This window comes from Notothenia rossii (assembly GCF_949606895.1).
Source record: "Notothenia rossii genome assembly, chromosome: 12".
NCBI classification, from domain to species: Eukaryota; Metazoa; Chordata; class Actinopteri; order Perciformes; family Nototheniidae; genus Notothenia; species Notothenia rossii.
The window spans coordinates 14,194,657-14,220,017 of record NC_136911.1 but is presented as its reverse complement, the minus strand read 5'-3'; the positions used below and the strand labels follow the sequence as shown (position 1 = coordinate 14,220,017).

The 25,361-nt window shown below is 42.1% G+C and overlaps 1 protein-coding gene across 2 annotated transcripts in view; it reads left to right on the top strand.

The window, feature by feature from the left end:
- Positions 1–3,604: 3,604 nt before the first annotated feature.
- Positions 3,605–25,361, top strand: part of arhgap21a (Rho GTPase activating protein 21a) — an 86,385-nt gene continuing 64,628 nt past the window's right edge. For both annotated transcript variants that reach the window (XM_079661544.1, XM_079661543.1), the window contains exons 1-2: positions 3,605–4,001; positions 4,950–5,171. In XM_079661544.1, the coding sequence (XP_079517670.1) occupies positions 5,094–5,171 (78 nt within the window). In that variant the 5' untranslated portion in view covers positions 3,605–4,001; positions 4,950–5,093. The remainder of the gene's footprint in view (positions 4,002–4,949; positions 5,172–25,361) is intronic.

Sequence of the window (25,361 nt, the reverse complement as noted above, 5' to 3'; positions counted from 1 at the left end):
AATTGAAGCCCTAATAACCCCTTTGACCCAGCATGAACAAACCACCAGTGTGTTTACAGTATCCCAAATAACCCATAATTATGACCGAGCCAAATCAACCCAGCAATGTGTTTATAGAAATAACCCAGCATTTTTTAGAGGGTAAGGTGCAGAAGAGGGAGATAAGCGGAAAGAAACTCTACTTTTGGTCTGGGTGTTATCTGTGCAGCCTTAGCCACAAAGAACCCCATTGTACCTCCGGCTGTGTGTCCTTATCATAAAGCATCAGTAGGCTACTTGGCAGTAGTGGTTAACTTATTCCAGCACTGATGCCCCCCACACTGCCATGGGAACCCAGAGGCCATTGTCTTTCACCTTGATGCAAGGTTTGGTGAAAGCGAGATGGGACAAAAAGCAGAGCAGGTTTCAAATGCTGCGGCTTTGTGGTGCTCCGTCAGGGGAACTGAGGATGGATCCGACCGCAGAAAGTAGGCTACAGGTAAACTGCACTCAGCACAAAAGGAACAAAACGGGAATTGTACATTTGAATGGCCACACATTCATGCATTTGACATATGAAGCCTGTAGTTAGAGACAAAGCAGAGGGGTTTTATTTCACATCACCAGCGCAACAGCATGTTTACTTTCAAAACTTTGCTTTATTATTCGGCCTCTAACAGAGTACTTTGACCATTTTAGGAAATATGCTAAATTGGCTACAGCCAGGGGGGTGGGGGGTGAGTTTAGCTTAGTTTAAAGACAGGATCTAGGATATCAGTTAGGATATCAGTTAGCCTGGCACAACAACCTCCTGATCTGTACACTTTGATTGTTGTACATATTGGAGGTAGTCAGCCATTTTAGTCCAACTCACTTTTTCGAATCTAGCAAATGTTTCCATACATACTTTAAACAGCCAAACTACAAGAGGCAGTGTGGTTTTACGATGGACGGACTCAAGATTTCTGTTTCCCCCTGTTTCTGTTATTTATGCTAGGCTACGCTTGATCTCTCAATTTTTCTTCTCATCCAACTCTTTAAAAAAAAGAAGGAAATAAGCAGGTTTCACATGAACTGTAGAACTTCTTTCAGAGAGATTTAATCTCTTCAGTGTCAAAGCTATATAGAACTCTTTGTGTGCTTCTGCTGAATTTGTAATATGAATGAACATGCCTTCATTTAGAACATTTATTTGATCATCATGTAGCTAGCAATAGCTAAATGATGATATTCCAAGTTTTGAACATAATATACACTGCTTCACTGACGCATCTTGGTACACAAATAGAAAGAACATTCTCTCCAGTGTTCATTGTGTTCCAATTGGAGACTGACTGGCCAGAGGGCTTGATAGATTGACTGCTGCTGGGTTTCATCCAGTCATCAAACGCAGTGCCAGATCTCCTTATACAACATGTGGAGACTAGTCCTCATCCTCTATAAATCCTACACTGTATACTGTCTTGGGTGTTTTACATGAAACAGCATTCTGTGCTGCAGTCGTTTCCACCTGTCGTAATTCAAACAGTGCTGGGCTTTGAACTCTTCAAAGGCTTCATGTGATGCCTTAATCCAGCCAAACATTTTTGCTGCGGTGAGAACTCGTATTCTTTCTTCTGCAAGAATGTTTGAGTACTTTTTAACTATACATTCGGTATTACAAAATTAATCTGTGAATAGCCATACAATTGTTTCAACAAGAAGTTATGATTGTGAAGTATTAGAAAAATGTGAATCGAAAAGAGTGAAATAAAGTTACAAGCATGATTCAGAAAGTAAAACATATAGAAAATACAGTATATCAAGTAACACAACAGCAACATAAACTATAGTCATTCAGAATTCAGAACATCAGTGAGTTATATTCACCGCTCACTGATCTGAAATCCTCTCTCCTCACTTTGCCATTCATAAAAACAGCACTGCACTCTATAGTTGTCTCGAGCTCCGCACAGAGGAGATTGTACTTGCATTGTAGTAAGTGGGCCAACTGCCTTTCTGGAAAAGTAACACAAACACAATCACTGCTGGCTCTTGAGATGGTAAACCCGTAAAACATTTGTATAGTTTTTTTTCATACACACATGTTATCGAGAAAGGTACAGATTATGAGTTTTTTTTTAAGGAAAACACGACACCATCCATATGTTATATTGCTGGGAAACTTAACTAACCATAATGTTGTTGTGGTGGAATCACACTTTATGTGAATCAATAACATCTTGCTGCATTAATTTGAGTTTGATAAAACAAATTGTATTAAGTGAAAATGAAACCCATGTTTGCCATCACATAATGCAGAGTCCCACTTACATCAGTTTAAGTTCTCCTTTGTCTGGGTGAGGGTGCACCAGCTCTTTAGACAATAGCTTCTCTCTGAAACCAGGGAAACCTCGCCACAGTGTGGGTCAAAAGAGTCCTATTGTCCTATCTTCCATTGTGCTGCTGGAGTAGCCAGCAAACAGAACACTGTCAGGCTTTGTCTTCTCAGGATCAGCTGTGCGGACTTTTTTTTGTCATGCTCTGAGGAGTCCCATGTGGCTGCCATGCCCTACATGTCACCATAATATAGTTAAGGACACTGCTGTTACAGTTGTTAATGGATGGGCAAACATGTTTCACCAGTTGAATGATAGGAAATTGCAGATTTCAGCATATGTGTGATGCCTCGGGGCATTTCCTCTTCCCTCACAATGATGTCCCTGTGATTTCCTTTGCTCACTTTAAAGGTCTAACAGGCTTAATGATGGAACAAAGTGTTTATCAGCTGAGGGCTATCTGATTATTGAAATGCACTCTCTAAGGGAAAAGTGTGTCTTTAAGGATGCTTGATCATATTCCATCAGTGGTAGAAGAAACTATGAGTTGTCAGGAATATTATAGTTCTACACTTACATTCAAATCCATAGTTAAGTTATAAAAAGTAAAAATAGACTATTCATTCATTGAATGTATATAATAGGGTGTTCATTTATTATAGGAGATTACAACAATTAAATAGTTCTCCCTTAAAAGGAAGGGGACTAGAAATATAGCCCAAAATAAAGCATTTAAATAAAGTACCAAACTTTGAAAAAGAGTAAAAGTACACAAATATTAGCAGACAAAATTAAATATTAAAAATTGAAAAGTGCTCATAATGCAGAGCAGTCCATTTAAGAGGTGTATTACATTGTCATACATGTCAAAGTAATGGATTAATATAGTGTAAGCAGCGTTCCAATTTCAAATTTGACCACCCTATTTTGCATAGTTTTAGGCATTTTCATCTAGAACAATTTTGATTAATAAACACAATATTGTATTATCATATGAAATAATATTATAAAAATAAATAAAAGGTTCTGAGAGTAAATGTAACCATTTGAACTGACGACCTTTCAACACTGAAAATAACATAAAAGACAAAGTTCTTACAAAGTGAATTGTAGCCACTGACAAGAATGGACCAAGGATCCTTAGAATGGACTAGCTTCCACCCTTTATTGAAATTGTTATGTAACAACGCCTCCAATTGGCCTGCTTCAAAATTCCAAATGTAATCCGCTCATTTGATTGGACGACTCCCTTCGAGAGGGCAAGTGGAGGGGCGGTGCTTCACCAGAGTCGGGAGGTTTGTCAATCTATATACAGATTGTCGCGCCGCCAACCGGGACCACGTAGGAGTACATGTTACTTTTTGTTTATATTTTTGACTATTTAAGCTTCGTTGTAAGGATTGGGAATGATGGGGAAATAATGAACACAAGAGGTGTATTTTTTATCGGGTCCCAGTGACGAATACATGCACACTGAAGGGCGTTTACCGTGTTTTCCAGCGTGTTTTTCCTAACAGGTAGTGAGCCTCAGCGGTCAGTCAGTGTGGCTCTAAAAGGAGACCGAATATCCCGCTCTGTAATCTCTTGACAGCCTTTTTTTACCCATCTTTGGATCGACCGAGGCTCTCAGCGGAGTACCCTTCTCTTCCTAGCAACATGGACAATGTGTTGTTTTTGTGGAGTAGTTTTCTGCTTTTGTAACAGGTAGGGTTTCTTATGTTATTCACAATTATAACCCCAGCAACAACCTGTCGTCCGCCTTTTTAGCTATCATCCGCAACAGCAACCCCTAGTAACAACGACAAGAGTGGTTTCTTGCAAAAAATAGTGAGAATTAGTCGGTTTTGGATAGTGGGTCTCATGTCATAATAGTGCATAATGAAACATCAAATGCTGGCGGTTTATATTTGGCGTATGGCTTATTTGTGGCTGGAGTGGGGCTTTTACACCGTTATCCTAATGTGCGCTCTCCCCCTCAGAGAGCTATGAATTCCGCTTGTATTTGATATGCACGTCGCGTTTCTTCCTACCAGTGTTTAAATAATGTTACAGAGGTTTCACTCGTTGGTCATTTTTGTATCAAAAGGATTTCAAAAAAAACCTCTACTATCCACCTGCCATTAAACGCATTAAGGCAGATCCACTGTCAATTAATTAAATAGATTAAATAGATTAAGCGAATGTTGACCATTCAATTGATTTTTAGTGAAACCCTTCAGGCATGTTTGACCACCTGAAAAAGACCAGCATAATATTCCTGTTTAGTCTCTATAATGACCTTAACATCAGCATTCAGGCTTTTTAGATAGTTGTACATTTGTCATTATGTCTTAACAGCATTCTTCTTTTAGAGTAAGTAAGATGTCAGAGTTAATATGTTTGACCATCCTTTGTTGACCCGGCTCATCATTGGAGCTTCCATGGGACATTTAATGGTTATAGAAATGTTCAGAAATACATTTGAGTTTATCTTCTTCTGTCTTTTGTACTTAATGGTGCTGATTTGTAGCTACACTTGGATGCCTAGCCTCAATAGTCCTGGTAAAAACCCTTACAAATTACAATAGCTGTTATATTTGGCACTGGGACCTTCATGGGACAGGACAGTGTGCCAATATCTGCACTTCACTAACTCCTGTTCTCTGTGTTTAGATTTCCTCCACTGATGGACATGAAGAAGGCGGACGGTGTGGATTAGGATCTTTTTCCTCTTCCTTTTTTTTTTGTTTGGCTTCATCCTCCTCACCTCAATGTGGTCTCTAAAGGACTTCTTCCTCCTCTGCGGTTCGAAATGAAATGATGGCTGCACGTTGGAGTGATTCACCAAAGGACAATGAAGAGTGTAAACAAACAGCCGTAACTCCGTCTTGCGAGGTAGGAATTTGGATAGAGATGTGTTTGTTTTGTTTGCATTATAGGTGTGCTTGCTTACAGCTCTGGCAAAGTGTTTATTTATTGATTTCACAGTTATCTGCTGACATATTTAATTGTGTGAACTTTAGCAGTGTAGCAGAGGAGTTATGATCCGGAAATGTTGTGCCAGAATCCGTTTGGAACATCTATTTCTGGCACAACAGCAGCTTTATGCTACTGGAAAACATGTGGATTCACTATATATAGAAACGTTACTTGGATAAATATAAAGCTTTCATGAAAACCATCAGTCTACTTATCAACTGTAACTTCATCAAAAGGTGTCCTCACTTTCTGAAGGCTGGTGACATGCCACAGAAGTGGCTCAGGGTGACTCTAAAGGAAAACAGAGTGAGTGCGAGCTAAGTGTTGCCGCACATCGCATCCGCCAGGGTTCGGGGGTGACTAAGTTCACTTTTTTTCTCACTTTCACAACTGTTAAAGTGCACAAAGAGAGTGTTCTACTTGCAGTGCAGCCTTTTGTGGGTCTGCATTCCAAATGGCACTTTGCAGAGCTCATCCTTTTCCTCTTAGGCACGTTAGCTTCAACAGTTACATCATCATAATCGTCATCATACTCCAGCTAGGCTTGATGCATGTCATAACTGCAGTGCAGCGGTGGCATGTTTTGGATAATCCATCATCAGAAAATGGCAACAGTGTGGCTCCGTGTGTGTGGCTGTAATCCTCTTACTATTAGAAGCAGCTAAGGATGGGGGACGTAAGTCGTTGGGAATGGGGTAAGGCATCAATCTAACAGTCAAGTCGTTTTAGAGACAGTTGACGTATTAAAGGATGGGACAGTTATTTGTTTATCATTGAGATTAAGAAGGATTCATGTTTGGCAGAGGCACATGAGTGGAACGTGTGCTTCATTGAACGTGGTTTGGTCATGGAAGCAATTCATTTCTCAAAAATGTTGTGTACTGTCAACATTTTGAAGATCATGAAAAACCTTCTCTTTTAGCTGCCTTATTTATCTCTGCAATGTGGTGTGCCTCACATCCGTTCCTGCAATTAAACGTTTCCCATAACATCACTAATTCTCCGTCACTGAGTAAAAATACAACCACAACAGCCTTCTGAGCTTCCAGCTGTTGGGCAGAAGCATCAAAAACACATTAATTACTTCTCCAAACAAGCTCCTTAGACTCTGACACTGGCACGCTTTGGTTAGCTCAAAATCAGCTTAACCCACAGATGAAGCCAGATCTTTAAAGACTGTTTGGAAAATAGGGGATGGAGCATGGTATGTGCGGAAGTTTGCTTTGCAGGTGCATTGCTGCCCACTGAATAACCAGACTGCCCAGATATTAGTGACATTTGATTCCATACGTTTCTGATAACCCGAGGAACAAAACACACTCCACAGCGCTGCAGGGGATGTGAGTCACCTGTGAGTCAGTGCCGGTGTTTAGCCTGAGTGTTTGAGTCTGGTCCTTTTTTATCTACCTGATGCCTCGTACAACACAAACACAATTTCTCACCCAACTTTCAGGCTTCGCTGCTTATGAACTGCTGTTACCCCTGGGGTCTAATGAGAGTGGCCTCCCCTCTCCTCTCTCCACCAGCCAACACTGCTGCATCATTTCGACTCGCTAATGAGCGAGATTGCAAGGGGCGTTTCCTTCCCCCAACACACACACAAACCACCCCCACCCCTTCCTACTGCCAAACTGATGGTAGCAACGCAGGGGCACAGCTGCCCTGATCATTAGGGGAAAAACACCCCACGTGTACAACGTCTGCTTCTCCCTCTCTGTTGGCCTCATTCACTCTCCCTACCTTACTTGACCTGCCATCACAGACCCGCTGATACCAACAGTGTGATGATAGAGCAGCTGAGGCTCGGCTATATACTGTACATCTCAGAGAAAGACGAATGGAAAAAGATATGTATAAAAGGTGTCCTTTTTGGGACTTAAATAACGTTTTTTTTCTTTGTTCATTATTCTGTCAGTTATTTTCAAAAAAGGGCATATAACGTCTAAAAATTGTGAAAACATGCGTCAAGTCTGAAACTGACATTTTGGGCATTTTTTTCACTTTTTTGTGTAAATCAACTTAGACGATTATCAAATGATTTATTAGTTGTCTAAACGTTTTAGTTCTACTTGCCACAGTGTTTGGACTTATTTTTTTCTCATTTTATCGAACAAAATATAAAAAAATCTGCCGATAAATTGATTTAGAAAATAATCATTGGTAAATGCCTTCACAAGCAATTCACTTTTGCTGGTTGTCTTTCTACATCCCTCCCCTTCTTACTCACTCAAATTCCGTTTTACATTTTATTTCATTAAACCAAACCTGTGATATTGAAAGCAAAACATGTGGATAAAGGATAGGGGAGGGATAAAGAAAAACAAGCAAGAACACAATGAAACACTCTCCACCATATATTGATCCCATGGCTCATTCATGTGGAGCCCATGGCGGTGCTGTGAGTGCTGCTGATGCTTTGTGCTTCGCTCTAAATATAGCCCCTCCCAACGCCATAAATCCCTGTCCTTTTTTTCCCTCTCCCCCGTCCACATGCATGTCTTTCACCCGTCCTCTATTCCCGCGTGTTTTTAGTGATGCTATATTTAACCCGTGGAAAGATGAATGCCGGAGAGGGAAAAATGGAATCACTGTACTGGAATCGCTCTCCATTTTCTCCGGAATGCTCTTACAAGCAGTGAATGTGGGGATGTTGGTCAGGACAGTGGCATTTTTAGAGGTCGGGGAATGTGACAGCGGTCAGTTTTTGCCACGTAAAAGCTTGTTATTTTCAGTAACATTCATTTTTTCCACATACACAACCCGCTGGTGACAACTCACATTTCCAGTGTCACAACCCAGCTCACCATGATCTCACTTCTTAAAAGTCAGATAGTTTATTTAAATCATTGGAAGACGACAAAAAAGAAACATCAGGAAAGAGAGATTACAGTGTCTCAAAAAGGAAATGAGCTACACTTTTATCAGTGTTTAGATCCTGGGCGGTTCATCAATCAGAGCAGCAACAAAACCATTTTGATTTGCATACATTTAAATAGCAAATGTGTCCCGTGCAGACATCAGGGCTCTTTCCTATTCAGCAAACACGAAACTAACCCGGACGTGACCTGGCTTCTGTGTTAGCACATACACTCGTAGAGAGAAAGTGTTGTGGGAATAACACTCTCAAAAGGGTTTCCCCCGGTTTCGAAACACCTCTCAGTTATCATCATGAAACTGAAACCGGTGTGTGTTTTGGCATCTCTTATCGGAGTCAAACTTCCCAGCTGTTGTCGCTAAAAGGGAAATCTGTACGAGTGCTGCGTGGACCTCAAGGTCAACCTAAACATGTGTGTTGGGTGGCCCCCTTATCTTTTTCATGTAGAGGTGACATCCATGTCTCCTCTGCATGTCATCCTTCAGTTTGCCTAAAGCCCAGACTGTCCACAATCACTCTAGACGCCATTATTCCGCTGACTACAGACATGGCATGAATGATGGAAGTATGGAGGGAGGAAGCGGGAAGAGGGCAGGGATTGTTGTCAAATCAGATGGGAGTAGAACCATTGGGCGAGAAAGGCCACCCGTACAATATTCTTTGGTTCTCTCTTTTGCCAATTGGCTCGATATCAAATCCTCTTCTGCCTGGATACTCTTGCCCCTTCAGAAGATAAAGGAAGGGCAGCAAGAAGAGGGTGAGAGGTGGTGGTTTGCGGGGGAAGGGGTTTCACATACGCAGGCAGACAGGCAGAACTGAACCAGTCTAATGCTCAGTGAGGCTGAGGCGCTATCCATTACACATGCCCAAGGCATCCCCGTCACAACACTCGCCCCCTATCTGACTCTATCTTTGGCTCCGAGACATGACATACACCAGTCAGGAGTGTGTGTGAAGAGCATTTAATGATCTTTGCCGCTCAGTCCTTCAGGCGGTGACGAGTTTTCTCCTTTCAGGCTTTATATGCTAAGAATTACACTGAAGTGGCTGACCATCTTCACACAGAACGTTTTTTAAATATTTCACATAACAGTGCAAGTACATGTAATTTTCCGCCATCTCCTGCAATAAAGATTTTTTCTTATTACTCATTTTTCCTTACTCTATTTTACTTCTTTTTAAAAAATCCTATTTAGTATATCATATGTTGCACTGTTGGCGGGGCCTGGCAATTTAATTATTTTAATATTTATTTTATTTTGGATGTAAAACCACATTATAACCAATGTGTTTGTTTTTAATTGACCCTTATGTAACAGATAGTTATCAGTACATATCTTAACCCGCGGTTTTAGTGTGGGCTTTGGGGTCTTGGCAGGAAACGACATTATTTCCTGTCAGCGTCAGCAGTGGAAATGAACAAGGGCAGGCTGATGAAGGAATGATTTCATGAATGGCTGGCAGAGAAGCCACAGAATGGCAGAGCCGCTGTCCCCTTTGATTGGCTGTGGAAGTTTCACGAGTCCCAGCAAACTGGTGTGTGATATGATATATCATTTCCACAAATGGACCACAACTGCTTAATAGTAGACTTGCCGTTATTGCTATAAAAAGCATTGGTTTATGTCAGGGATGGGCAACTTTGAGGATTGTGAGGGCCAAAAAAAAATGTCCTCACTACCAGAGGGCCACTTCGTGACCATTCACTTCCATCGGCAGGATACTATATCCACAACATTTAAATAGCCAACTTTAGCTACTAATTTAATGAAAATAACTAAATATCTATAGGCAATAAATGTTTATTGTACCAAACACTAACACTGAGTTTAACAACGAATATTCATCTTTGTATTGTGTTTCTATGCTTCCCTCACATTCCATACATAAAACCAAGAACATATGCATTTTTCTGAACTTCACCCACAGCTGGATCAGTAAGCTATACATCTTAATGAGATACTTGTGGCCTCTCCTGCTGCTGCACAATAGACTGAATGTCAATCAACATTTGTACATCCGATTTGCATGAGATGGAACAGTGTCTCATCTGTCAGTCTGTTTCTCTCCCTTGACTTGATGTGCTTCATCATAGAGAAGTTGCTCTCGCAGATGTAAGTGCTGCCAAACATGCTGGCCATTGAGAGCGCAAAATCCCTGAGGAGTGGAAAGCGGGACTCGGGTAGCAGTCTCCAAAAGGAAATTCCCCTCTCCTGGCGCTTTGCTAGAAAGGGGTCTGACTGTAGTTCGCACATTTCAAGCTGCAACTCAGGGGGCTGCTCGATGATTGCAGCCGAGAGGGGGTTAGTGAATAACTCGATGCGTGGCTGCATGGTGTGGAAATCTTGAAAGCGCTTCTTAAACTGCTGCTGCAGTGTTTCTATGTCGGCTCTGTACTTGGGTAATGTTTTCTCACATTCGGGGGCATTTTTGCGCATCTCTTCACATGACGGGAAGTGCGCCAGATTAGGACGGTCGGCTGAAAATCCGTCTTTAAACAGAGTCAGTTTAGTAACAAATGCGTTCATGTGCGCATATAGATCCAACACGGTTTGGCAACCGCATATTCAGGTGATTAAGATGCGAGGTAATGTCCGCAAGGAAAGCCATGTCGAGAAGAAAATCTGTATTCCTGAGTTTTGCGCAGTACGCACTTGTATCACATTGGATGGTGTCCTCCAAGAACACAGGGATTTCTGCGCGTAGCGCAAAAAACCTCTCCAAGCATTTTCCACGGCTCATCCACCTTATCTGTAAATCACCGTATGCGGCGTTCACTTCATCCAAAAAGGCTATAAACTTCCTGTGATTGAGAGACTGGTTCCCTCCTCGAATGAGATTAGTAGTCTTGGTAACTAAATCCATGACATGGCTAACGTTCGTTGATTTGGCACACAGAGCCTCCTGCAATATCAAAACGAAATTTGATTTAGCCTGATTTTTTTTTTACAAAGAATGCCCACATTCAAAACCATTAGAATAGATAACAATAATGTTACCCACCTGATGTATGATGCAGTGCACTATTGGACAGTCAACGCCACTCTGGCGGAGGAGGCCGGCAAATCCAGTGCGCTTTCCTTGCATTGCTGGCGCACCATCGGTAACAACAGCTGAGAGCTTGTGAAATCCTCAGTGCGCACTTACAACATTTTCAACAGCGGCGAAAATATCTTGTCCTTTGGTAGTGCCATGCAAAGAAGCCAGTTTCAATAACTCCTTGTGCACTTCAAATGAACTGTTAATGTCCCGTGTGTAGATGAGAAGCTGGCTCACATCAGTCACATCAGTGCTCTCATCCAACGCTAAGGAAAAGTATGCACAGTAGGGATGTGCATCTCCATCACTGAGGCCGATGCGATGCGCATCTCGATACGTTACCACGATACGATACATTAACGATACCTTTGAAACACCAGGCGATGCGATACGATACGATTCACCCCTGTTGCGATACAGTTCGATACGATTTGATTCAACATTATGCGATTCGGGGCGATACGATGCGATTCAACACGATGCAAAAATAATGATACTTCAATATGGTACGACAGAGGATTTTTGTTTTATTCCTTATATTAAGCAAATCATATATTAACAAAAAAGTGCTTTACATATTTGGTACTGCACATCCCATCATGCCGTTTATTTTTTTACCTTTAAAAGCTCTCCAGAGTACAATTGTATAACACCTCACAGTTAAACAATGTAAGGATGCATTGCTCATGATTAACAATGTGCAAATAACAGCTACCATAGAGCAATGCCCATCTGCCAGCCTGATGTGCTTAACACTCAGAGGCTAACACACCAGTGAGCAGAAAGCATTGGTTTCTATCTGAACAATAAAGAAAACAAATAACCTTTCACAAACAGGTATTTCATAACTGCTTACAGTAAGGAAGACATTTAAATTGTTATTGGCCGTCACAGGCTGCTGTAAGCTAAACACCTCTCTCTGACAGAACACCTCACTGAGTGATTTAACTCATATGTCTCACTTTCAGGTTTCTCTTTTCAGCCGCAGACCCCATGTCGCCTCTTTATGTGCGTCGCTAAGTTCCTCGTAGCCTACTACTTGTGTACTTTAAAGCGGCTCGGCATCGTTAACAATTTGCGAGTGATTTTTCAAGTTGACCGTCTGTAGTAATAGTGCCGCGCACATATACCATCAGGACGTTACTGATGGGGTGCGGCTGCGGAGTGATACTGTGTATATGCAAGTCCGCATCTAGGACGGATCTATGTATCATGGCTGTAGACCTGTTAAGTAATAAAGATACCTCATACAAAGGTCCACGGATACCTTATTACTCTCCATGACCTGCGGTCAACTATATAGCATAAATGACTATTACACCGTCTTTCTTGAACAATCCGAAGTGTTGCCAAACGTTTGATTTGTAGGTATTTTTCGCTGCGCTGTGTTTCTCTTTCTCCTCAACTTCCGTGTGTGTTGATAACTGAGACTCTCGTTCTCCGTAGTGGCGAAGCAAATATCAAAGATCGTCTCTGCTGAACGTTGACAAGATAAGGGGATTTTATATGAATGAATCGGTTTTTTACCGATGCAAAGACGCTACGCAATCGATGCATCGCGAGTTCAACCCAAACTGTAGCCGATGTGCACTCTTTCAACCGGTGCACTCGCATCTTGAACGTTTATGCCGGTGCACCGATGCGAATCGGTGAATCTTAACATCTCTAATGCACAGTCATGCATGACTTGTTTTACCTTTTGTTCGACATGATTTTGTATTTCAAATATTCTTCGTGTCACTGTCCGACGGGACAAAGAGACGGTTTCAAAGTTTTTAGCCATGTTGTCATCTCCGAATGCTTTAGCCATCTGGACTGCACAACTTTTCACCATTTCGCCGTCAGACAGGGGCTTCTTAGCTTTAGCAAGCTCAAGGGAAACGGCATAAGACGCCGTGAGAGACGATTGCTGTGTAGTCGTGGCTCTGGTAAAAAAGGTCTGCTGCATATTTTCCCTTTCAGGTCAGCAACGATGGCGACTCTGGCAGCTCCTGTGTGCTTTTCATATTTGTCTTTATGGGTGCTGTTGTAGTGGCGACTTAAATTGTAGTCCTTCATTGCCGATTTAGTTTCAAGACACACCAAACACATAGGTTTGCCTTTGAATTCTGTAAACAGATAATCTATTTCCCATTTTGGCTGAAAGAGACGGTTTTCTAGGTTCAGTTTTCTTTTTTGGGCGCTCATGTTTCTTTTCCCGCTAACGGAGGAAAGCCGAGAGGTAAACAGAAGACAATATACACTTGGCTGCAGGCCTCATGAATTTGGGGGGAGCGCCCTCTAGCGGTGAATATTATTAATTACAAGTGGGGTCTGGTTCAAATGATTTGCTTGTTTACAACTGTGAAACCAATATATTTTTGTAAATTGACTCGCGGGCCGCCCAAAGTGAGGGCGGTGGCCACATGCGGCCCGCGGGCCGCCAGTTGCCCATCCCTGGTTTATGTAGTCTAAAAGAAGGCCAGCATGCTGCCTGTTAAAACGGCTGCATTTGTCAGCACATTTAAAGCCAATAAATTAATAAGTAAATCAAGTATTCGACCAGTTATACTGCCACTTGGAACACGGATTCAAATGGATTGATGATGAAAGTATATACAACAAACGTATTGGTATGTGACCTCACTCAATGTTCATTTGATTATCACTAGTGCTGAAATCAGGAGACTAAAAATATATATAAAGGATTTCCTTTCTTCCATGAGTTTTATAAAATTGTGATTTAAAGATTCTAAATTGTGGACTGCTGGTTTGAAAGAACAATCAATTTGAAGACGTAACATCGTGTTCTGAAACTTGTGGTGGGCATCATTTTCTTATATTATAACAACATACTAATTAAGAATGTGCAGTAAAAAGATACAATAAGATATATTAATCATATTAATAAATCTGACTGGAAAAATGTGTAACAACTGGCTTTTCATCACTTGAATTTAATATCTCGTCTGTAAACCATCTTGATAAGCCTCAGGTTGACTCCCCTCATGTCCGTCATGGAGTTCTGTTTCTCTGCCTGACTGTCAGTGGAATGACCTCAGCATCCCAAACATGCATGCACTCCCTGTTGTTTTGTACTGTAGGAGGGTGTGTGGCTCTGCCTGCGTGTGTCCAGAGATCAGATCCATAACTCAGGATTCATTGGATTATATTGGCTTCAATGTGGGGGGGGTTTACTGTTTACTGGCCTGATGCTGGCTTGTGATGTGGGGGTTTTGCAGCCTCAGCTCATGCACATGTTGCTGCATGATGTCACAGCGGTTTGCTCTTGTTATTCACTGACAGTTGTCTCTCATTAGTTTGCAATAATTCCAACATGAGGTCATTTGCACTATCGTGATTTAGTCCACATAGCTACACATTTAGACAAAGTGTAGCATTACTTATAAAGAGATAGCAAGCGATGCAAGTCTACTTTTAAAAATGTGAATTCCAATGAAATGTGTTTTTGATATTAACATTTCATTCAGCAGCTTTAACATTTAATTTAAAAGGCAGTTTATTATTTTGAATTATTGCACTGGAAAAATTGCCTGGCTTAGGTATCCGAATAAAATAGCACTGCTGCAGATCTTAGTAGAAGATTTGCTCGTATTTAAGTAAATCCCTTTTGACTTCTAGCTGATAGCAAAACAGGAACTTTAATGTGTTTCATTTCGCCAAGAGGAATTAATCTTTGAACAGCTGTGTGTTTTGGACTGACATCACATATTAAGTGATGTTATTTTCTGGGTCATATCTTGACATGTTTTCCCCGAACGTGATGGATGTCAGAACAATGTTTTCTGTTTGTCCTGCGGAGGTTTAGCTTATTGTTTCATCAGTATGACGATACGCACTGGCGGCCTCCCAAGTTAAAGAAAGTAAAACGATTGTGTGTTGCTAATGGGGAACACTAGCTGGTTAAAGAGATATGGGGGGCAACCAGAGGTTCCCAAACCGGTGTAATGAAAGTGTGTTGTTGGGCCCCGGGTTGCCATGTCTGGTCACTAAGTGTGGCCTATAAGAGTTGGATGACCTTTCTGTCTAGACTGTGTGTGTAGCCCTATGACCTTACAGAGTGGGGTGTCTGTTTTATCTCTGAGGTTATCTTTACCCAGCTTTTTGTGATACATCTATCTCTGATACACAGTCTCAGACAACATTTGGTGCACAAAAGACGATTACAGTACCCACTGAATAAAAGCTTAGAACTGGACATTAATGTACCTGCAGAATTACCAGTTGTGACAATGGTGTGTTGATTACAGTGTTTTACATGGTTTAGGTGGTTATTGACTTTGATTTGCCTGTGGGGATCCCTGTAATTGAAAGAAAGACAAAATAAGTCCAAGGCTGATCGACATTTAGTTGTAAGGGGTTATTAAAATTGTATGACTATCTTAAACCCCACCTCAGGCTACTCCTTGCTCCTAAGTAGTTTTGGCAGTCATCATTTCAAGTGAGCTTAAAGCATCTCACTGATGAAGCCGCCTTGCAGCCAGTGTCACAATCACAACCATCTGGACGTCACACAGCATCAAAGGGTGGAAGGAACATAAACAATCCCAGACAACTATTTACTGGCATCCAGTAGTTCTCTCTTCATGCATTTCCGGCACATTTTCCTCCCTCACACGCTTGATTTCTTTGACATCCTACGGTGACAGGAAGTCTTTAAGTTGACGTTCGTTTACATAGCCAAGCTGAGGTTTGTCTTTGCTGTGCAGCGGTGGGGGCTATGGCATGTATGTTGCATTCTGTCAGGAAGTCTTCCCTCTGCATAGGACAGTAAAGATTTCTTCTCAGGCAGGGTAAGGAAATAAATAACTCGGGCAGGATAGATTTCCGCATTGCTGGTAAAGTGCATGATCAGTCAGGTTTGGAGGAAGAGACAGAGAGGCTGCGCTGTCTCTCCTCTGTAGGTTTTCGCAGGATGACACAGACATCTTAAACCCTCTGAAGGTGATACAAGCCTTAGGTGTATTTTCTTGTAAACAAGGGACAGCAGTGAAAGGTCAATGATGGACACCTTTCTGGCAGTTTCCAGAAAGAGAAGAGGGAAACCATTCGGTCTCTGGGTATGTCCTGCAGTGCGGCCTGATGCTTGATTTTTACATGTGAGCCTTTGCTGCTCCGCTCAGGCTGCCTCAGCCTGGTACGACTGCGGAGACGAGCACAGGGAGGCACAGCCAGCTGGGAAGAGAGAGCAACACAGAAAGAGACACGGAGGGAATCAAAGAAAAGGGAGGGTAACCAAAACGCACAGGCAGATGACAAGAAAAAGTGCAGTCTGCTTCGTCGTCTTTCAGGCTTCTCCTTAACCGGCCAGTCTGCTGCGTAACCATGGCGATTGCCTGTCCCGCTCCGGACTGCTGACAACTCTTTCGTGCTGCATCCCTCGCTCAGGAAGGCTGATTTCTAATGTTACATCTACGATAATCCCCTGAGAGTTTGCGGAGCATGAATCATTAACATACTGCTAATGAAGCATGGCTGGGGCGACGGCCACGCCGGATAGGACGCCTGCTGGGCTTGCAGATGGGCACGGATATGCACCCTTTGCCTGCCGGTGATCCCCTCCCGCCTCCTTACACCCTCCTCTCCGTCAAGGTGGCATCAGGGAGCGCTGCTGCCAGCAGGGCGCCGCTGGGAACAGCAGGGTTTGGAACACACAGCTGAGGGGCAGGTGTCTGGTCCGATTGGATTTCTTCAGTGAAACCTAAAATGGCTCATCTAAATGTTCTCGACTGCATGATTAACAACAACTGGAGTCGGATCTGTGATCTGTACTGCGCCTGGAACAATCAGGTCAGTTTTCTATTGATGTTGCAAGCATTTGACTTCTTGGATTGACCAGGCATGTTGACATTTGTGGCTGGAATTATTTGGAGAGAGAAACAAGAAATAAATTATCCACTTGCTCCAGTCCCAATTCAAACCGGGGATGTTGCAATAATCGTATATAGTATAGATCTTACGCCACTCCTATGTCGCATTTATTTCTTCTCATATGGCAACTCGCAGCTATTAGGGCACTAAACTAGTAATTATCTTATGTCGAGACACATCGGGTGACTGTGTACTCTTTACTGAGGTGGTCATGATGCATTGAACGGCATCCATACAATAGTCCTTATTGCATCTGTTTTTTCTACTCTACCTGTATTTTGGACACCCTCCCTCATCCTTTGTATACCTTCCCCTCTGTCCCATGTTATCTGTGGAGTTCTCCAGGAATGGCATCCCTGACATACCGTGTATTAATAGCTGGAATTCATTCAGCAGTGCAGCATGGAACTGGAGACTCTGGAGTGCTTGGCATGTTGACCCCTGAGTGTCCCTGCTCTTTCAGACAGAGTGCCTCGTGCTGCCTCAGGTGGCTCCAGACTGAACTTGATTTTGAAGACTCTTTTGTGGTAGTTTACTGGGGGTAGTTATTGATTCCACGAAAACAACTGAAACTTAAACCCATCTTTAACATAGATCCAGGTTTTCAATAGTGTGTGCAAATGAAACTGCTGGCACATGGTCAACCTGTAAACTCGGCTGGCAGGTATTTAAAACGTATATGTCTGATTAGTCGCGAAAGGTTTGCGTTGGGTGAAGGTGAGGAACAGATATTAAACAATTGCCTACAAGATTTCTGGAAAACAATCATTTTGGGCTGGATAGGAAAAAACACATTTGCAGACATTTGACACTCTTTAACTGCATCCACATTTTTGGGAATGATTCCCCCCATTGGCAGTTTGGGAAACCATTGTTGATGCAGTTTTAGATCAAAGGCTGGCTGGTTAAATCCAGGGGAAGATGTACACTTCTAATGGGATGGGATGTTAAGTGCAAGGGTGCAAAGGTCGAGGCCTGTCTATGTTCAGAGAGTGACGTATTTTCCTGTGAATCTCATCATATGAATGTGGTCCTTCTCTCCATCATACAGCTCTCTTTGTGGTGCTATCTAGTATGTTGAAGTCAGAGAAGTCAACTTGGCACCCTTACTAACACTTCATATCTCATTTTCATGCCTTTTAGTTCTTTCCACTGGCAACTCAAACAGAGGGCTTATTGTTGCAGGCATTTGTTCCCCCTTCTCTTCTTTTTCATTTCACCATGGAATGTCTGATGTGAAGGGTAAAGAAGTCTTGCTGTGTCAAGCTTTGCGGCAGAGCTGCTCTCTGGTATGCCCCTTCCCCTAATTTAATTTTAGCAGTGCTGAAAATTGTTTGCGTCCCATTCCGAACTGATAGGCCTCTGTTTCCAGAGAGCCTCTGCTGTCCGGCGCATTGAAAACGGCCTTTGTGCGCCAGTAGCACAGCACAGAGGCCTCATGAAATATTTACAGGCTAACACCTGGTGTGAGACAGAGAGAGGAGCCAGGGAACAACACTGCCACCAATAACAGCAAGGCCTGCCAGACATATGGTTTGTTGTCATTTGATCATAAGCATTGACATAACCAATCGCAAAACTATTTAGAGCTGGAATGGTTGGACACATAACAGGTATTTTGATCAACAGGAAAAAGTTGTAATTTATTTTTTAAGTGAGGAATTGTGGAAAGATGCACTCTCTTGTTCTTACTTCATAATTGAGAGGAACCTGTCACTTTTTCTTTGCATTACATTATGGTAAATTGACTACCTTTTCTAACGAAACAAGACATTTGAAGACATCATCTTGTCCTTTTGAAAGTGTGTCACAGTTTTTCACTTGATATTGAACATAACCGATAGTCTTTAAAAAAACAAGCACTGTTACAAAATAGGTTGTATCATTATGCTCTGAGAGGTTTAAACTAAATCTTGCTATATACCATAAAATAATATCCCTTCCTGTCACGGCTCCTACACACGGCGGCGTGCGTTGTCGCTTGCCGGCGGGGGGGGGCTGAAACTCGACCAACAACCAATCACATGAATCTCCCGCCCCAGACACACAAGCACGCGGTTTGATTGGCTAGAGCTTGCACTGGCATATGATTCAATTGGCTGACGCCTCTGTCGAGGCGGCAAAAGTAGAACATTGCTCTACTTTTGCAGCGAGCACCGCGAGAGAAGCTACGCTTTGCTCCCACAATGCAGTTCGGCGAATCGTGACATCACCCCATTCAAAGTGAATGGGCAGAAGCGTTGAAGCGGCGACGCACGCCGCCGTGTGTAGGGGCCGTCACTGTTAATGCACCATTGGATTTACTGTAAAGTGATGGATTAATGTAATGCATTATTTACTGCTGCAGCATCAATTTTAGCAGGACAATATGATAGATATAGATCTTAGACAAAAGTACATCTATTTTGTAGCATACTCTCTACATTATTGTAAAGTTCCCATCATAAAGGATCTTCTTTTGACATTCACACAGCATTAATGCACCCCAGGTTTTCATGTGAGCTCCTGGATTTGTCTGAGTGTCCCCACTTTATTGTGTGGAGCCGTTTTAACACGGCACTAGGGGGTTAAACAGGAGAGTCTTATGTCATAGGGTGCACTGTCACAACCTTACCCTGTCAAAAAGCTCAAAGAGCAACCTGGATTAATAATTCATAGATGAGGAAACCAATTATACAGGGCTTTGCCTGCATCTGGGTGGGGGGACCCAGGGGACCCTAATTGGCCCACCTGCTCTCCGTCTCTGAAGGGTGGGGCTGATGTGGGTGGCTAGTAGGGCTGTGCAATTAATCCTATTTTAATCGCGATTACCATTATGGCTTGCGACGATTATGAAAACAGCATAATTGACAAAATACGACTATTTTGCTGGGTGCGCTTTCGCCCCTCCCTAAAAGCCCACTCGGTCACGTGGGAGTGACATGCGTTGTGAGTGTTCAGCGCGAGCGAAAATGTCAGAACAAGAGCAGCAACTCGTTAAAAAGAAGGGTCGCAGGGAGATTCCCAGTCGATCGCGAGATGTGTCTAAAAATAGAACAACAATATTCAGTTTTATCGTTAATGTCCTATAACATAATCTTCCTTTCCCAGAATAATGCACTTGAACGCATCAAAGCTTTGTGATTGACCGGCGTGACCCCATGTGTCGGGTAGTGGCTGGTGGGCAGTGGGCATAGTTCGCTCACGTTGTCCGTGTCAACCTATGGTGTCAACAGGAGTGACAGTCCGCACACACACAAGACCGCAATTATGGCAGAAGCAAAAAAGCCCAAAATATATAATTTTCACTCCGAGTGGGAGGATGATTATTTTGTTATCTATTCCAATTCAAAGTCCATCTGTCTCATCTGCAATGCGAGCGTGGCTTTATCGAAGAAGGGTAATTTAGGAGCGGCATTTCAAAACTGCACAAACGCTACGAGACAGAATTCCCTCCTAATTCTTCCAAAATGGGAGGGACCTGAAAGGACAGCTAAATGCACAACAGTCCATTTTCACAAGCCCCAACAACAAGAGCAAGGCTGCAGTGCTTATTGTAGAAAAAATTGTATAAGAATGCAAACATTAAGATCTTTTCTGTTTAAATTGATTATAGTCTATTATCAATTCAGGTTAAGAAACTAGTGTTGCTTGCATCCTATTTTAAAGGCATTTCTTTTTATACTCTAATAAAATGCAACAAAAAATGGGTTTGATTCGATTAATTTTGTCTTTTTTATTGCACTTTGGCAGCAGATTCCTGTGTACCTTCAGATCTGAGTTGTCTTATTAGTAAGCCTAATTTCTACTTTTGTAGCAACACTATTTTTATATAATGGCAAAGAAAGGGTTCAGAGTCTTTTCTTTTTTTCCTGTGTCATATGTGGCAGCACTGCCACAAGTTCCTCTTCAGAGAGGGTCTTCAGTACAGGTGGCAATATTGTCACCTGCCTGCGCTCATCTCTGAAACCAGACCATGTAAACAGGCTGGTGTTTCTTGCAAAAAATCGACATGAGCAGCCCTACCAGCATTTGCCATGGTGGTCAAAACATTTTTATTTGGTCTTAAATTGTAGTTCAACATTTATTTCCTGTTACTTCTGGACAATGACGGTTGGCCAGCCTTCAACGTTTAACTGAGTGGAATATGTTGAATATGTTTTACCAAAATGTTGGCTATGTTAAGGAGTTTTCAGTAGGTTGTGACAGTGCACTGCAACATATTTGATTTATTTTTATTTATCATATTAATATATGTTTAGTATGGTTTTGGAAGTGCGCTCCAACATATTTGTTGATCTTGTTTATTGGTAAAATATTATTTATTTTAAAGTTCAATAAATGGTCAATGAATAATCGTCCAAATAATCGTGATATCAATTATTGACCCAAATAATCGTGATTATGATTTTTGCCATAATCGCACAGCCCTAGTGGCTGGATGTGATGTGGTGTGTGTGTGTCCTCTCTTTGTTTAGATTGCCCCATGTCTTTTATGTGGGGGGATGGCTTCCCCAGTGGTGCATTAGTAGCCACCTCTACTGACATCCCTGTAGTGATGGACCACACCCAACCCAGCCGAAAGGGCCTTCCATGTGCCATGCAGTGCTGTTTTAGATAATAACAAAGCAAGCAAAATAATTATAAAGATTTAAGTAGATAATACAAATATTAGATTTGTGGTTAGACAAGGCATTTGTAAATGTCCTCATGGACTCTGGGAGTATTGATGAGCATTCATTTGACTATTTTCTGACAATACATAGAATAAACCATACATGGAAAAATAGACTAAATACAGAAGGTTAATCAATAGTGAAATAATCGTTAGTTGCAGCCCGGATGGTTTCTTCTATAAAATGACAGAAAATAGTGAGAAAATGTATCTACCCAACAGCCCTTGCCACACGATAACGATAACGGACCGCAATCTTTATCAAAAAAGTCTTCCATCCACACGCAACAGGCTCCAGAAACGTGTCCGTTCACACGAGACCGCTCGAAAGCGCTGGAGACGCTGTAGTACATATGCGAAGCCTGTAAGTGGCACATCCTGCCACAAAAGCAGGGAAGAAGACTTCCCGCACATGGTTGCCCTTCTGTTTATTCTCCGCTGTGGACGCTCTGGCTCTTTTTCTCCCTCCCCGAGGCAAGCGTTTGCTCCTACTCTCCGTTAGTCCACCAGCAGATGACAAAAACACCCATCTCAGCCTCTTCCAAGGGACGAGGGAGCCGTTCGGCAGAGTTTCAGTTAGATTTTTTTCCGTCGGTCAACATGTCCGTTAAAGTTTCAATATTTCAGACACAATTAGAAAAGTGCCGGTCAGATGTCTTCTTTGTTATTTATTGAGCTTTAAAACAAATGAATAACGACTCTATATAATAATATAATAATAAAAAACGGAGCCTCTCTTTTCCTCCCTCTCTTCTGAGAGCCCAGCAGCTGATCTTTGAGCAGGAGAGGTGGAGAGAGGCGGGGTTATTGCGTCATCGTTATCAGGACATGATCGTATAGACGTAAACACGGAGCCGTTTGCCCCCCCAGAGCATTTCGTTTACAGATCTACACACCTAGGGACCGGTTATCGTTATCGTTTTCTGCGTTTCCGTGTCGGCCTCGTGTGGCCGAACCGTCTATCTGATAGAGAACTGTAGCAGATACGACCGTTATCGTCCTCGTGTGGCTGCAGCCTTATACACAGACAGTCAGTTGAGAATCACATCACTTTTCTATACATTTTCTAATACATGAAGAAAGCTGATGTTGCACGATTGACAATTCTGTAGTGGGTTTGTTGGAATCAAAATTAGAGCTAAAACAACCCAATAATTAAATCGATCAAAGGGCAGATAATGAATCTGCAACAATTTTGATAAGCAATGTATCATGTTATTTATAAAGAGGAGTAGAAATCTGAATGTGCCTTTTTCTCTTAGTCTTGTATGTTATTAAATGCAATATATTTTTGGGGAAAAACTTATAAAATATTATTTATTTGGCTTTGTGGTTGAACCATGGTTGGCTGCAGCCCTCAGCAGACTCAACCTAGCATGCTAAACTAACATACTAGAAACACAGAAGAGTATGAGCCACACTCTGGCTCTTTGTGCTCTCGTAGAGAACCCTTGTGTGGACAGTGATTTGGGCCTCTGATGTGCATCAGCCACTTTCCTCTGGTCTCTCTTTCTGTCTGTCCGTCTCTTTCTCTCCCCTCTCCTTCCATCTCCATTTCTCCTTTGTGGAGAGGAATTCCAGGCTGTTGGCCCGCACAATTGCCCATCTATTAGCATATGAAAGAAGCCGAGGGGCAGCGAGTGAGGCGGGAAAAGGGCGGGGTCATAAAACTTCCAAATCAGTCCCAAGCAGACAACTTTTAATCAGCCTCATGGCAGCACATGTGCCTATGTGGCAGAAATGTCCCTTAGGGAAGTGCTTTTCACTAAAAGGCAAAAAGACCACGATGAGCTGTATTTCTTTCAAGCTTGTGGTTCTATTCATAGAAATTAAAGTAAAAAGACTGCTTTGTGTTGATCTGTTCTGTCTGACGGTTGCAGCATGTCTATGATACTGACAGCTTATCTTCTCAGACTCTGGCAAAGACACTTCCCTTCCGCCTAAGATGTGATATAGCCTGCACCTTATACACTTATCTCAGGCTTTAAATCAATCAATCTAAAAGGATTTGCTGCTCTCCCTTCACGTCTTAATGTGGTTCAGAATGAGGCCACATATCTGAGTTGAATAGGTCTGACGCTGCTGTGTATTTTTTTTTAAATGACTTGTCTAGAGTGTTCTCCTTAGTCCTCTTAGGTATATTGCCTTCTTCTTGTAATTATTTCGTAGGAATAAGTAGAACTGAACTGGTTATTGTGTCCTCTTGTTCTGCATAGTCAGTGTTGTATTTCATTGTGGCAGAGCATGCCATTTAGGAGTACTTATTCTGATGGGTTTAGGGTTAGGGTTTAGGGTTAGGGTTTTTGATAGTAATACAATAGTGAATTAATCTGCTTTTAAAACACCCATACATTTAAATGTCAACACAGGAAGTAGTTTAGGATGATTTAAAGACCTGTCAACAGTTCTGCACCTTATCATGGAAATGCGAACATGTTTTTGTTATGGAGAAGCTTTGTTTTGCACTGTTCACACTGCAGAGTTTTTTCAGATCTATTAATTGTGGATAGCACACTATTTAAATAATTGTTTTTAAGTGTGAAGGCTCTCTTTAGAGGTAAAGATAAATGTCTCCATTCATTCAGCTGACTGGCATGTGTTATGTCAGGGAGTTAGTATTTACTGAGGCATCAAACTATGAAGTAATACCCCCCACTGAGGCAGGTTAATGTTTACACACAAGTGGAGTTTTAAGATCCGCAACAGATACCTGAACCTCTCACTTGCATTTCTAAGCAGCAATGAGCTGTTTTATTGGAGGCATACCGTTTGGTAAAGTTAATTTGTAATTTAGAAGGATTTCATGTTAAGAAGATGAAGGTATACTTAATCACGCCCGCAAGGGAAATTACAATTTAGATTTTGTACATGTTGTCATAAGCCCTCTTGATGTTAATCCATAAGAAAACTAAATTAAAGTTCACTGTAACTTATTTTTGAACTAGGAAAAACAACAAAAGAGTCACAAAAAAGGAATCAAATGATCAGAACAATAAAGATTGTGCTGAATTCATTGTTATGAATCAGCTTAGTGGCTTAGTAGTTTTCCCTTAGCTTCATAAATAGGTCAAATGTGATACTCCAGCATCAGGATATATAAGATGTGTGGCTACTATTGCTGTGTCATGGTGCCGCCATGCAGCTGCATACTATGGGGTTGTCTTTTTTGGGGCATGTCTGGCCTTACTCGTACATTTGAGCTATACTGTACTCCTCAGCAGAGTGTGTAGTGAACAGAATGCTGATTCACCTCAAACTGCCACAGTAACCCCTCAGCCCCCCCCCCCCTCCCCACGCCTACAGGGACATAATCCCCACGACATACAGTGTGCGCAGCGCTGCAGTAAACATACATGGATGCCATTTGTCTGTGTGAGGCAGAATTACAACAAAACACGCTGAAAAGAGAGTCTCTGGGGGCTTGGCTCAGCAAAACGAAGAAAGTGTAACCTTGGTAACACAGTAAAAGGATGACACACAAAGACGCCATTCTTCTGTAATATTTCAAGTATTCTTCACTGCCACAAGGAAAAAAGGGAGTGTAAAAACACAGCAGAGGATGTGAATAAGAAGTAGCTGGATGCTGCCGAGTCTCTTTGGCCCGGATGATGAAAAAGTGCCTTGGAAAAGATGCAGCTCTCTTTGGTGCAATGCAGACAGGGCGGGG